At 46.3% G+C, this 13,031-nt stretch overlaps 1 protein-coding gene across 7 annotated transcripts in view; it reads left to right on the top strand.

The window, feature by feature from the left end:
- Window positions 1–13,031, top strand: part of LOC115205364 (janus kinase and microtubule-interacting protein 1-like) — a 61,354-nt gene that overhangs the window by 35,401 nt on the left and 12,922 nt on the right. For 6 of the 7 annotated variants that reach the window (XM_029771267.1, XM_029771266.1, XM_029771268.1 and 3 more), the window contains exons 7-9: window positions 155–301; window positions 6,318–6,476; window positions 7,185–7,247. In XM_029771267.1, the coding sequence (XP_029627127.1) occupies window positions 155–301; window positions 6,318–6,476; window positions 7,185–7,247 (369 nt within the window). The remainder of the gene's footprint in view (window positions 1–154; window positions 302–6,317; window positions 6,477–7,184; window positions 7,248–13,031) is intronic. The other variant, XM_029771269.1, reaches the window with a different exon arrangement.

Below are 13,031 nucleotides of genomic sequence, written 5' to 3'. Positions count from 1 at the left end.
CACACACCTGCAGAAAATAACTTGGTGGATAACGGAACATTCTATGGGAACAATGAAGGGATGTTATGGAAATATGCAGGTATGTGAAAATAACTTTCTCTTTCTCCTTCCATCTCTCTCGCTCTCTCCTTCCATCTCTCCCTTCATCTGTCAGTTGAAGCGGGTGCGTGAGTCAGAGAGTCAGATGAAGCCACTCTTAGATAAATATAAGAGGATGTCGAAGAAGAACAATGATCTCCTGCAGACTCTGCAGCGCATGGAGGAGAAACTCAAGAACCTCAGCAGAGAGAACGCAGAGATGGTGAGGGAACCAGACATAACCTTCTTGGTCTACTTTGCTTTTCTCCTTTCCTTGTCTCATCTCCTTCATGACTAGGGGAGGACGTTGATAAGTGTAACAGAAGTATAGGCTATGCTTTGATATTTATGAATGGATTAACCTCTCTGGGGTATGTGGGACGATTTCGTCCCACCTACGTAACAGCTACTGAAATTCCAGTGGCGCGATTTTTGAATCGTTAGAAATACTATTACTTCAATTTCTCAAACATATGACTATTTCACAGCTATTTAAAGACAAGAATCTCGTTAATCTAACCCCACTGTCCGATTTCAAAAAGGCTTTACAACAAAAGCAAAACATTAGATTATGTCAGCAGAGTACCCAGCCAGAAATAATCACACAGCCATTTTTCAAGCTAGCATATCATGTCACATAAACCCAAACCACAGCTAAATGCAGCACTAACCTTTGATGATCTTCATCAGATGACACACCTAGGACATTGTGTTATACAATACATGCATGTCTGTTCAATCAAGTTCATATTTATATCAAAAAACAGCTTTTTGCATTAGCATGTGACGTTCAGAAAAAGCATAACCCCCGCAAACTTCCGGGGAATTTACTAACAGTTTGCTAAATTACTCACGATAAACGTTCACAAAAAGCATAACAATTATTTTAAGAATTATAGATACATTACTCCTCTATGAACTCGATATGTCCGATTTTAAAATAGCTTTTCGGATGAAGCACATTTTGCAATAATCTAAGTACATAGCCCGGCATTACAGGGCTAGCTATTTAGATACCCACCCAGGTCAGCATCCACCAAAATCACATTTCCTATAAGAAAAATGTTCTTACCTTGCTTGTTCTTCATCAGAATACACTGCCAGGACTTCTACTTCAATAACAAATGTTGGTTTGGTCCCAAATAATCCATCGTTATATCCAAACAGCGACGTTTTGTTCGTGAGTTCTAGAATGCTTCTTCGCGGTCCCGCGCATGGCGCGTTGGCTTGTCAAAAATGTCTAAATATTCCATTACCGTACTTCGAAGCATGTCAACCGCTGTTTAAAACCAATTTTTATGCCATTCAACTCGTAGATTAGTGATAATATTCCGACCGGGAGTATGCATTGAGCCTAAACAGCCGAATAAAATTTCTCCTCAGAAGCGACTCATGCACGCGCATCATTCAAAGGTCCTCGGAGCATCCACTTACAAAAGGCGATAATCTGTTTCAACCTGAGGCTCCCTCGTAAACCTTCAGTTATTTCGCGGGCTCTGAGAGCCTATTGGAGCCCTGGGAATTGTCACGTTACAGCTAAGATCCTTACTTTTCAATAAAAAGATACAAGACGCACGACTCCTTGTCAGACAGGGTACTTCCTGCTTGAAACCTTGTCAGGTTTTTGCCTGCCATAGGAGTTCTGTTATACTCACAGACACCATTCAAACAGTTTTAGAAAATTCAGAGTGTTTTCTATCCAAACCTGAACAATAATATGCATATTCTAGCTTCTGAGTTGGTGTAGGAGGCAGTTAAAAATGGGAACATATTTTTTCCAAAATTCTCAATACTGCCCCCTACCCCAAACAGGTTAAGAGGAACCACATTGTAGGGACCATGTGAAATGGAGGTCATCTAAGGAAAGGGCAAGAGCCCTACAAGAGATGTTAGGCAGTATCTGTGTCCATCAGTATCTGTATCAATCAGTATCTGTGTCCATCAGTATCTGTGTCAATCAGTATCTGTATCAATCAGTATCTGTGTCCATCAGTATCTGTGTCCATCAGTATCTGTGTCCATCAGTATCTGTGTCAATCAGTATCTCTGTCCATCAGTATCTGTGTCCATCAGTATCTGTGTCCATCAGTATCTGTGTCCATCAGTATCTCTGTCAATCAGTATCTCTGTCAATCAGTATCTCTGTCAATCAGTATCTCTGTCAATCAGTATCTGTGTCAATCAGTATCTGTGTCCATCAGTATCTGTGTCCATCAGTATCTGTGTCCATCAGTATCTGTGTCTATCAGTATCTGTGTCTATCAGTATCTGTGTCCATCAGTATCTGTGTCCATCAGTATCTCTGTCAATCAGTATCTCTGTCATTCAGTATCTGTGTCAATCAGTATCTGTGTCCATCAGTATCTGTGTCAATCAGTATCTGTGTCAATCAGTATCTGTGTCAATCAGTATCTGTGTCAATCAGTATCTGTGTCAATCAGTATCTGTGTCAATCAGTATCTGTGTCCATCAGTATCTGTGTCAATCAGTATCTGTGTCAATCAGTATCTGTGTCAATCAGTATTTGCATTTCTCCTTGATTACAAAGCCTCACTGCACAATTTAAAGTTATGAGTCACGGTTAAGTAAATCCTGTGTCTCTCTCTCTCTCAATTAGAGGTCGACCGATTATGATTTTTCAACGCCGAAACCGATTTATTGGAGGGCCAAAAAAAAGGCCGATACCGATTAATCGGCCAATTTTTTTACTTTTTTTTTTATTTGTAATAATGTCAATTACAACAATACTGAATGAACACTTATTTTAACTTAATTTAATACATCAATAAAATCAATTTAGCCTCAAATAAATAATGAAACATGTTCAATTTGGTTCAAATAATGCAAAAACAAAGTGTTGGAGAAGAAAGTAAAAGTGCAATATGTGCCATGTAAGAAAGCTAACGTTTAAGTTCCTTGCTCAGAACATGAGAACATATGAAAGCTGGTGGTTCCTTTTAACATGAGTCTTCAATATTCCCAGGTAAGATGTTTTAGGTTGTAGTTATTATAGGAATTATAGGACTATTTCTCTCTATACCATTTGTATTTCATATACCTTTAACTATTGGATGTTCTTATAGGCACTTTAGTCTTGCCAGTGTCACAATATAGCTTCCGTCCCTCTCCTCGCTCCTACCTGGGCTTGAACCAGGAACACATCGACAACAGCCACCCTCGAAGCATCGTTACCCATGTAGAGCAAGGGGAACAACTACTCCAAGTCTCAAAGCGAGTGACGTTTGAAACGCTATTAGCGCGCACCCGGCTAACTAGCTAGCCATTTCACATCGGTTACACCAGCCTAATCTCGGGAGTTGACAGGCTTGAAGTCATAAACAGCGCAATGCTTGAAGCATTGCGAAGAGCTGCTGGCAAAACGCACGAAAGTGCTATTTTGAATGAATGCTTACGAGCCTGCTGCTGCCTACCACCGCTCAGTCAGACTGCTCTATCAAATCATAGACTTAATTATAACATAATAACACACAGAAATACGAGCCTTAGGTCATTAATATGGTCGAATCCGGAAACGATCATCTCGAAAACAAAACGTTATTCCTGTTACATTGCACAATCTTCTATGTTATGTCATAATTACGTAAAATTCTGGCAAATTAGTTCGCAACGAGCCAGGCGGCCCAAACTGTTACATATACCCTGACTGCGTGCAATGAACGCAAAATGACACAATTTCACCTGGTTAATATTGCCTGCTAACCTGGATTACTTTTAGCTAAATATGCAGGTTTAAAAATATATACTTCTGTGTATTGATTTTAAGAAAGGCATTGATGTTTATGGTTGGGTACAGTCGTGCAACGATTGTGCTTTTTTCGCAAATGCGCTTTTGTTAAATCATCCCCCGTTTGGCGAAGTCGGCTGTCTTTGTTAGGAAGAAATGGTCTTCACAGTTCACAATGAGCCAGGCGGCCCAAACTGCTGCATATACTCTGACTCTGTTTGCAAGAGAAGTGACACACTTTCCCTAGTTAAAAGAAATTCATGTTAGCAGGCAATATTAACTAAATATGCATGTTTCAAAATATATACTTGTGTATTGATTTTAAGAAAGGCATTGATGTTTATGGTTGGAGCAACATGTACCTAAGCGATTATATGCAACGCAGGACAGGCTAGATAAACTAGTAATATCATCAACCATGTGTAGTTAACTAGTGATTATGATTGATTGATTGTTTTTTATCAGATAAGTTCAATGCTATCTAGCAACTTACCTTAGCTTCTTACTGCATTCGCATAACCTCGTGGGGTGCAATGTAAAGCAGGTGGTTAGAGCGTTGGACTAGTTAACCGTAAGGTTGCAAGATTGAATCCCTGAGCTGACAAGGTAAAAATCTGTCGTTCTTCCCCTGAACAAGGCAGTTAACCCACTGTCCCTAGGTCGTCATTGAAAATAAGAATGTGTTCTTAACTGACTTGCCTAGTTAAATAAAGGTCTAAAAAAAAATAAAAAAAATAACTTTTTTAAAATTAATAATAATCGGCGGCAAAAAATACCGATTTCCGATTGTTATGAAAACTTGAAATCGGCCCTAATTAATCGGCCATTCCGATTAATCGGTCGACCTCTACTCTCAATACTAAAAAAAAAAAAAAAAAAAAATACTTCAATGCAATTCAAGGGGCTTTATTGGCATGGTGAAATGGATAAGCCAAAGTGAAATAAACAATAAAGTGAACGGTAAATATTACACTCACAAGTTCCAAAATGTCAAATGTCATATGTCTATATACAGTGTTGTAATGATGTGCAAATAGATAAAGTAGAAAAGGGAAAATAAATAAGCATAAATATGGTTTGTATTTACAATGGTATTTGTTCTTCACTGGTTGCCCTTCTCTTGTGTCAACAGGTCACAAATCCTGCTGCTGAGATTGCACAGGGTGGTATTTCACCCAATAGATATGGGAGTTTATCAACATTTGTGGGTCTGTGTAATCTGAGGGAAATATGTGTCTCTAATATGTTCATACATTTGGCAGGAGGTTAGGAAGTGCAGCTCAGTTTCCACCTCATTTTGTGGGCAGTGTGCACATAGCCTGTCTTTTCTTGAGAGCCAGGTGTGCCTACGGCGACCTTTCTCAATAGCAAGGCTATGCTCACTGAGTCTGTACATAGTCAAAGCTTTCCTTGTTTTTGGGTCAGTCACAGTGGTCAGGTATTCTGCCACGGTGTACGCTCTGTTTAGGGCCAAATACAATTCTAGTTTGCTCTGTTTTTTTGTTAATTCTTTCCAATGTGTCAAGTAATTGTCTTTTTGTTTTCTCATGATTTGGTTGGGTCTAATTGTGTTGCTGTCCTGGGGCTCTGTGGGGTGTGTTTGTGTTTGTGAACAAAGCCCCAGGACCAGCTTGCTTAGGGGACTCTTCTCCAGGTTCATCCCTCTGTAGGTGATGGCTTTGTTATGGAAGGTTTGGGAATCGCTTCCTTTTAGGTGGTTGTAGAATTTAACGTCTCTTATCTGGATTTTGATAATTAGCGGGTATCGGCCTAATTCTGCTCTGCGTGCATTTGGTGTTTTACGTTGTACACTGAGGATATTGTTGCAGAATTCTGCATGTAGAAGTCTCAATTTGGTGTTTGTCCAGTTTTGTGAATTCTTCGTTGGTGAGCGGACCGGTGTCTAGATGGAATTTGTATTTGTGGTCCTGGCAACTAGACCTTTTTTGGAACACCATTATTTTGGTCTTACTGAGATTTACTGTCAGGGCCCAGGTCTGACAGAATCTGTTCAGAAGATCTAGGTGCTGCTGTAGGCCCTCCTTGGTTGGTGACAGAAGCACCAGATCATCAGCAAACAGTAGACATTTGACTTCAGATTCTAGTAGGGTGAGGCTGGGTGCTGCAGACTGTTCTAGTGCCCTCGTCAATTTGTTGATATAGATGTTGAAGAGGGTGGGGCTTAAGCTGCATCCCTGTCTCAGCCCACGGCCCTGTGGAAAGAAATGTGTGTGTGGTTTTTGCCAATTTTAACCGTACATGTACATGGATTTTTTCCCCAAACACCACTTTCCATCAATTTGTATAGCAGACCCTCATGCCAAATTGAGTCAAAAGCTTTTTTGAAGTCAACGAAGCATCTCTCACTCTCTCTCTCCTGTCTCTCTTGACCTCACACTTGAGTCGCTGACCCCTGAGAATGTATCTCTCCTCACCTCCCTCTCTCTCTTTCCCACTTTCTCTCCCCCTTCTCCCTCCCCCCTCCCTCTCTCAGAAGGAGAATGTGCACTCTCGTTCCCAGCAGCCTCAGCCCCAGCAGCTGAAGAGGCCTACCTCACTGACAGACCTAAGTCAGGCCCACGAGGAACAGGAAGTAGAGTTCCTTAAGCTGCAGGTTGCCGAGCAACAAGGCATCATCGACGAGCTCACGCAGGTCAGGGAGACACTCTAACATCGACATTGCAGTTTACCTGATCTTTAAATCACCAGAACTTCCAAACAACAGGGCAATGACAGATCCTTATTGTAGTGATGAAATTAGTGAATATGGGCACCCGCCTAGCTCATGGGTTCTTAAACAAACAGGCAGACATTTTCTTCTACTTTACTGCAGTACATTGAAACAGTGGATTAAAATGGCTGCCGTTAGGCTGAGTGTACTGTTGGGTAATATGTTGGTCCTGCCCTCCAGACCCTCTCGCCAGCCAGCCACTCACCACCCACTCTCTCTGCTCTAATCACTTTTAATCAGAGCCTGTTGCTAATTTACTCATTAGCACGGTGATGTTCTGCTGGCTCCTTGCTGCTGATCATCATTTTGGATCGCCCCAACATGTCCGGACCTGGGGGCAGATGTTGGATACACAATTCATTTTACCTTCTCTAACCCTGGTTGTTCCCATAAAGAATCCTACCCGTCTCACTTTTTACCGTGGCTGCATTTTGACGAGCCTAAATGAAATAGTATTCAGATTCTGTCCCCAGGATTCCACACACGGGACGATCGATGGCCTAGATTAGTACAATTAGTTTGTCAGGTTAAGGATCAGCCCCACATCAATCAGAGCCTTCTCATACAGAAACGATGCATGTTGTCTAAACTCAAAAGGCTAGAAATCCCAAGTTGCTCCTTTCTGCACAGGAACGTGACAGACTGATGCTCTGCAAAAAGAACCGAAGAAAACCCCTCAAGCTACCGCCTAAAGTAAGACTACTACTCCCTCTACCATTCTGTGTGTTTGTATGTGTTTTATAGTGTTTCTTTATGTTCTATGTCTCTTGTCACACACTGCTGGTCCAGCGGTGTTGTCAATAAGCAATAGACTCTTCTCATGATGCTGATGGGCTGGTTCTGTCTAATTGGGTCACATGGGGCATGCGTGTGCATGCATAGGTTCCTAAGTGCGTGTGACTGTGTTTAATTGGGCTCAGATGGGGGAACAATGACACCTGTTTGGTAATCTCTTCCAAACTCAGTCAGAAGGAAAGGTAGATGAGGTGTTGATGATCAGGAGAGGATGAGCGGTCCTCGAGAGAGTTAGCAGAGTCGGTCATGTATGTTGCTAAGAGATTTAACACACTCCCTGCATCTATAACTGGAGCTGGTTACTGGGACTCTAACTGGGAATGGAACAGAACACACTGCCTTGGAGAGTCTGACTGGAATGGAAAAGTACAGTGCTGCTACCTCACAGGCCTGGTAACTATCTTAAAGAGGATTGGTGGATGCTAGTTAACACACCTCTGTGTCTGTCTGGTAAGTGGGTGACTGAGACAGCCCTGCCTCAGAGCTCAGTGCCAGAGGACAGTATAGTTCACCTTCGAGGATACTAGCTTTGTCGGAAGGTTTATAGTATAGCACCAGTATGTATGAGTATGTTTAGCTCGCCCTCTCCATCTCCTGCTTCATCTGTCTGTGTGTTATGGTCTGTCTCCATCTCCTGCTTCATCTGTCTGTGTGTTATGGTCTGTCTCCATCTCCTGCTTCATCTGTCTGTGTGTTATGGTCTGTCTCCATCTCCTGCTTCATCTGTCTGTGTTATGGTCTGTCTCCATCTCCTGCTTCATCTGTCTGTGTGTTATGGTCTGTCTCCATCTCCTGCTTCATCTGTCTGTGTTATGGTCTGTCTCCATCTCCTGCTTCAACTGTCTGTGTGTTATGGTCTGTCTCCATCTCCTGCTTCATCTGTCTGTGTTATGGTCTGTCTCCCTCTCCTGCTTCATCTGTCTGTGTGTTATGGTCTGTCTCCATCTCCTGCTTCATCTGTCTGTGTGTTGCTTCATCTGTCTTGGGTTGAGCATGCAGAGATTAACACAGAGACAGGGAGGTTCTAGTCAGCAAACACGACTTTACTAGGCAATAAAATAAACAAAACGGAATCAGGTAGGTTTGGCTCAGTCCTTCTTCTCAGCTTCTGCTCTGTCGGCCTCTCTGTTCTCCCCCGCGGTGTGCCACAGCGCTTCTTTTATGTGGCCTCCACGGCTGGTTGGCACTTTCCCCTAATTACCTCTACTTGGAGCCATCCACGCAAGGGGGGCACAGTCAGTGATCAGGGTGACCTCCTCCCGAGGAGGTAATACTTGAGGGTGTCCAGTGCCCACTTCACGGTGAGGCACTCCTTCTCGACAATCGAGTACTTCTTCTCCCTCGGGAGGAGCTCCCTGCTGTGTCTGTCTGGACCAGGAGGTTTTTTGAGAAGTCCGGGGTGATGAGTACCTGGTGTGAACATAGCGCATCCTTCAGGGCCTGGAACACTGCCTCTGTGTCATTACATTTACATTTAAGTCATTTAGCAGACGCTCTTATCCAGAGCGACTTATAAATTGGTGCATTCACCTTATGATATCCAGTGGAACAACCACTTTACAATAGTGCATCTAAATCTTTTAAGGGGGGGGGGGTTAGAAGGATTACTTTATCCTATCCCAGGTATTCCTTAAAGAGGTGGGGTTTCAGGTGTCTCCGGAAGGTGGTGATTGACTCCGCTGTCCTGGCGTCGTGAGGGAGCTTGTTCCACCATTGGGGTGCCAGAGCAGCGAACAGTTTGGACTGGGCTGAGCGGGAACCGTGCTTCCTCAGAGGTAGGGGGGCAAGCAGGCCAGAGGTGGATGAACGCAGTGCCCTTGTTTGGGTGTAGGGCCTGATCAGAGCCTGAAGGTATGGAGGTGCCGTTCCCCTCACAGCTCCGTAGGCAAGCACCATGGTCTTGTAGCGGATGCGAGCTTCAACTGGAAGCCAGTGGAGAGAGCGGAGGAGCGGGGTGACGTGAGAGAACTTGGGAAGGTTGAACACCAGACGGGCTGCGGCGTTCTGGATGAGTTGTAGGGGTTTAATGGCACAGGCAGGGAGCCCAGCCAACAGCGAGTTGCAGTAATCCAGACGGGAGATGACAAGTGCCTGGATTAGGACCTGCGTTGCTTCCTGTGTGAGGCAGGGTCGTACTCTGCGAATGTTGTAGAGCATGAACCTACAGGATCGGGTCACCGCCTTGATGTTAGTGGAGAACGACAGGGTGTTGTCCAGGATCACGCCAAGGTTCTTAGCACTCTGGGAGGAGGACACAAGGGAGTTGTCAACCGTGATGGCGAGATCATGGAACGGGCAGTCCTTCCCCGGGAGGAAGAGCAGCTCCGTCTTGCCGAGGTTCAGCTTGAGGTGGTGATCCGTCATCCATACTGATATGTCTGCCAGAGATGCGATTCGCCGCCTGGTTATCAGAAGGGGGAAAGGAGAAGATTAATTGTGTGTCGTCTGCATAGCAATGATAGGAGATACCATGTGAGGATATGACAGAGCCAAGTGACTTGGTGTATAGCGAGAATAGGAGAGGGCCTAGAACAGAGCCCTGGGGGACACCAGTGGTGAGAGCGCGTGGTGCGGAGACAGATTCTCGCCACGCCACCTGGTAGGAGCGACCTGTCAGGTAGGACGCAATCCAAGCGTGGGCCGCGCCGGAGATGCCCAACTCGGAGAGGGTGGAGAGGAGGATCTGATGGTTCACAGTGTCAAAGGCAGCAGATAGGTCTAGAAGGATGAGAGCAGAGGAGAGAGAGTTAGCTTTAGCAGTGCGGAGAGCCTCCGTGACACAGAGAAGAGCAGTCTCAGTTGAATGCCCAGTCTTGAAACCTGACTGATTAGGATCAAGAAGGTCATTCTGAGAGAGATAGCAGGAGAGCTGGCCAAGGACGGCACGTTCAAGAGTTTTGGAGAGAAAAGAAAGAAGGGATACTGGTCTGTAGTTGTTGACATGGGAGGGATCGAGTGTAGGTTTTTTCAGAAGGGGTGCAACTCTCGCTGTCTTGAAGACGGAAGGGACGTAGCCAGCGGTCAAGGATGAGTTGATGAGCGAGGTGAGGTAGGGGAGAAGGTCTCCGGAAATGGTCTGGAGAAGAGAGGAGGGGATAGGGTCAAGTGGGCAGGTTGTTGGGCGGCCGGCCGTCACAAGACGCGAGATTTCATCTGGAGAGAGAGGGGAGAAAGAGGTCAAAGCACAGGTTAGGGCAGTGTGAGCAGGACCAGCGGTGTCGTTTGACTTAGCAAACGAGGATCGGATATCGTCAACCTTCTTTTCAAAATGGTTGATGAAGTAATCCGCAGAGAGGGAGGAGGGGGGGGGAGGGGGAGGAGGATTCAGGAGGGAGGAGAAGGTAGCAAAGAGCTTCCTAGGGTTAGAGGCAGATGCTTGGAATTTAGAGTGGTAGAAAGTGGCTTTAGCAGCAGAGACAGAAGAGGAGAATGTAGAGAGGAGGGAGTGAAAGGATGCCAGGTCCGCAGGGAGGCGAGTTTTCCTCCATTTCCGCTCGGCTGCCCGGAGCCCTGTTCTGTGAGCTTGCAGTGAGTCGTCGAGCCACGGAGCAGGAGGGGAGGACCGAGCCGGCCTGGAGGATAGGGGACAGAGAAAATCAAAGGATGCAGAAAGGGAGGAGAGGAGGGTTGAGGAGGCAGAATCAGGAGATAGGTTGGAGAAGGTTTGAGCAGAGGGAAGAGATGATAGGATGGAAGAGGAGAGAGTAGCGGGAGAGAGAGAGCGAAGGTTGGGACGGCGCAATACCATCCGAGTAGGGGCAGAGTGAGAAGTGTTGGATGAGAGCGAGAGGGAAAAGGATACAAGGTAGTGGTCGGAGATTTGGAGGGGAGTTGCAATGAGATTAGTGGAAGAACAGCATCTAGTAAAGATGAGGTCAAGCGTATTGCCTGCCTTGTGAGTAGGGGGGGAAGGTGAGAGGGTGAGGTCAAAAGAGGAGAGGAGTGGAAAGAAGGAGGCAGAGAGGAATATGTGTCCTCTGTCCATCGCACCGTCTGGGGTAGTCGTGTCTTCGTTAGGTCTGTGAGGGGAGAAGCTATTGCGGGCAAAGTTTGGTAACCCCAGGAATGACCCCTACACCGTATAACCTCTTGGTTCGGGGGACCGGCCATTTCCTAATGGCAGTGATTTTTTATTTTTTCTTCTTGGGGCTTCACATTTCCCCACCCGATCTGATAGCCCAGGTATTCCACCTCGGCGTAGCCCAGCTTGCACTTGTGTGGGTTCGCGGTCAGACCCGCATCCCTTAGCACATCCACCACTGCCTGTAACCTACAGAGATGGGACTCCCAACTGTCACTGTTCACAATTATGTCATCCAAATAAGCAGCAGCGTACTCACTGGGCGGGCACAGGACGCGGTCCATGAGTCACTGAAAGGTCGCTAGGGCCCCGTGGAGCCCAAAAGGAAGAACCCGGTAGTGGTATAAACCCCCCTGGGATGGAGAAGGCCGTCTTCTCCCGGGAGGCCGCTGCCAGCAGCACCTGCCAGTACCCCTTCGTCAGGTCCAAGGTGCTGACGTATCTCTCCATCCCCAAGCGGTCAGTCAGTTCATCCACCTGGGCATGGGGTAGACGTCAAATTACTGACCTCGTTCAGGCCCCCAAAGTCATTGCAAAAGCGGATGGTTCCGTCCGGTTTTGGTACCAGCACTATAGGGCTAGACCGCTCACTGTGGGACTCCTCCAGTACCCCCATCTCTAGCACTGTCGTCACTTCCCGTTGGACCGACCGCCCTCTCACATTTGAGTCCCTCATAATTCGCGGCCTGGTCGGCATTCAAGTCGAAGTAGGGACTTGGGACTTCCCGGAGAGATAGGGTGCCAACAGGCTGGCCCACTTGGGCCATCTTTCCTTCTGCGTCGTCCTCTCGAAGGTGCACAAATACACCTCCACGTTATCTTCCTCCATTAACTTAACCAGGAACTGATTCGGGCCAGACTCCTGAGCCGTCCCAGCGTTCAACTGGGCTACCTCCGCTACCTCTGGGCTACCTTCTGCTCCTCCAGCGCTTGCTCCTGGAGAGCCTGTTGCTTCTGCTGGCTGAGGATAAACTGAGCCACCAGTTCCTCCATGGTAATCTCCATACGCTCGACCCGCACAGCACCCAAAGCTACTGAGATGCCCGCATTCTCCACCATATGTGGTAAACCGTGGGGTGTTGGGTTGAGCGTGCAGAGATTAACACAGAGACAGGGAGGTTCTAGTCAGCAAACACGACTTTACTAGGCAATAAAATAAACATAACGGAGGTAGGTTTGGCTCGGTCCTTCTTCTCAGCTTCTGCTCTGTCGGCCTCTCTGTTCTCCCCCGCGGTGTGTCACAGCCCTTCTTTTATGTGGCCTCCACGGCTGGTTGGCACTTTCCCCTAATTACCTCTACTTGGAGCCATCCGTGTCGGGGTGCCCAGCCCGTGTATTCCCAGCAGAGGGAGGCAACGTCACAGCACCTACCTCCCCTCTGTTACCAACCCCCGAGGTAGATATCACAGTCTGTGTTTCAAATAGTCTTCTCTCTTATTGTTTTTGTGCATGTGTGTGTTTAAATCAATATTTTACCGCTCATCACTCCCTTTTTCTTTCCCCTTCTCTCTCTCCTTCTCTCTCTCTCCATCCTCCTCCCTCCCCCACTCTATCCGTCCCCCTCTTTCCTCCTCCTCCTCCCTCTCTCTCTATCTCTCCAG

The sequence above is a fragment of the Salmo trutta genome, chromosome 13 (genome assembly GCF_901001165.1).
Source record: "Salmo trutta chromosome 13, fSalTru1.1, whole genome shotgun sequence".
Lineage (NCBI taxonomy): Eukaryota > Metazoa > Chordata > Actinopteri > Salmoniformes > Salmonidae > Salmo > Salmo trutta.
Note: the sequence above shows the minus strand (reverse complement) of the source record. Positions and strands in the feature narration are given on the sequence as shown.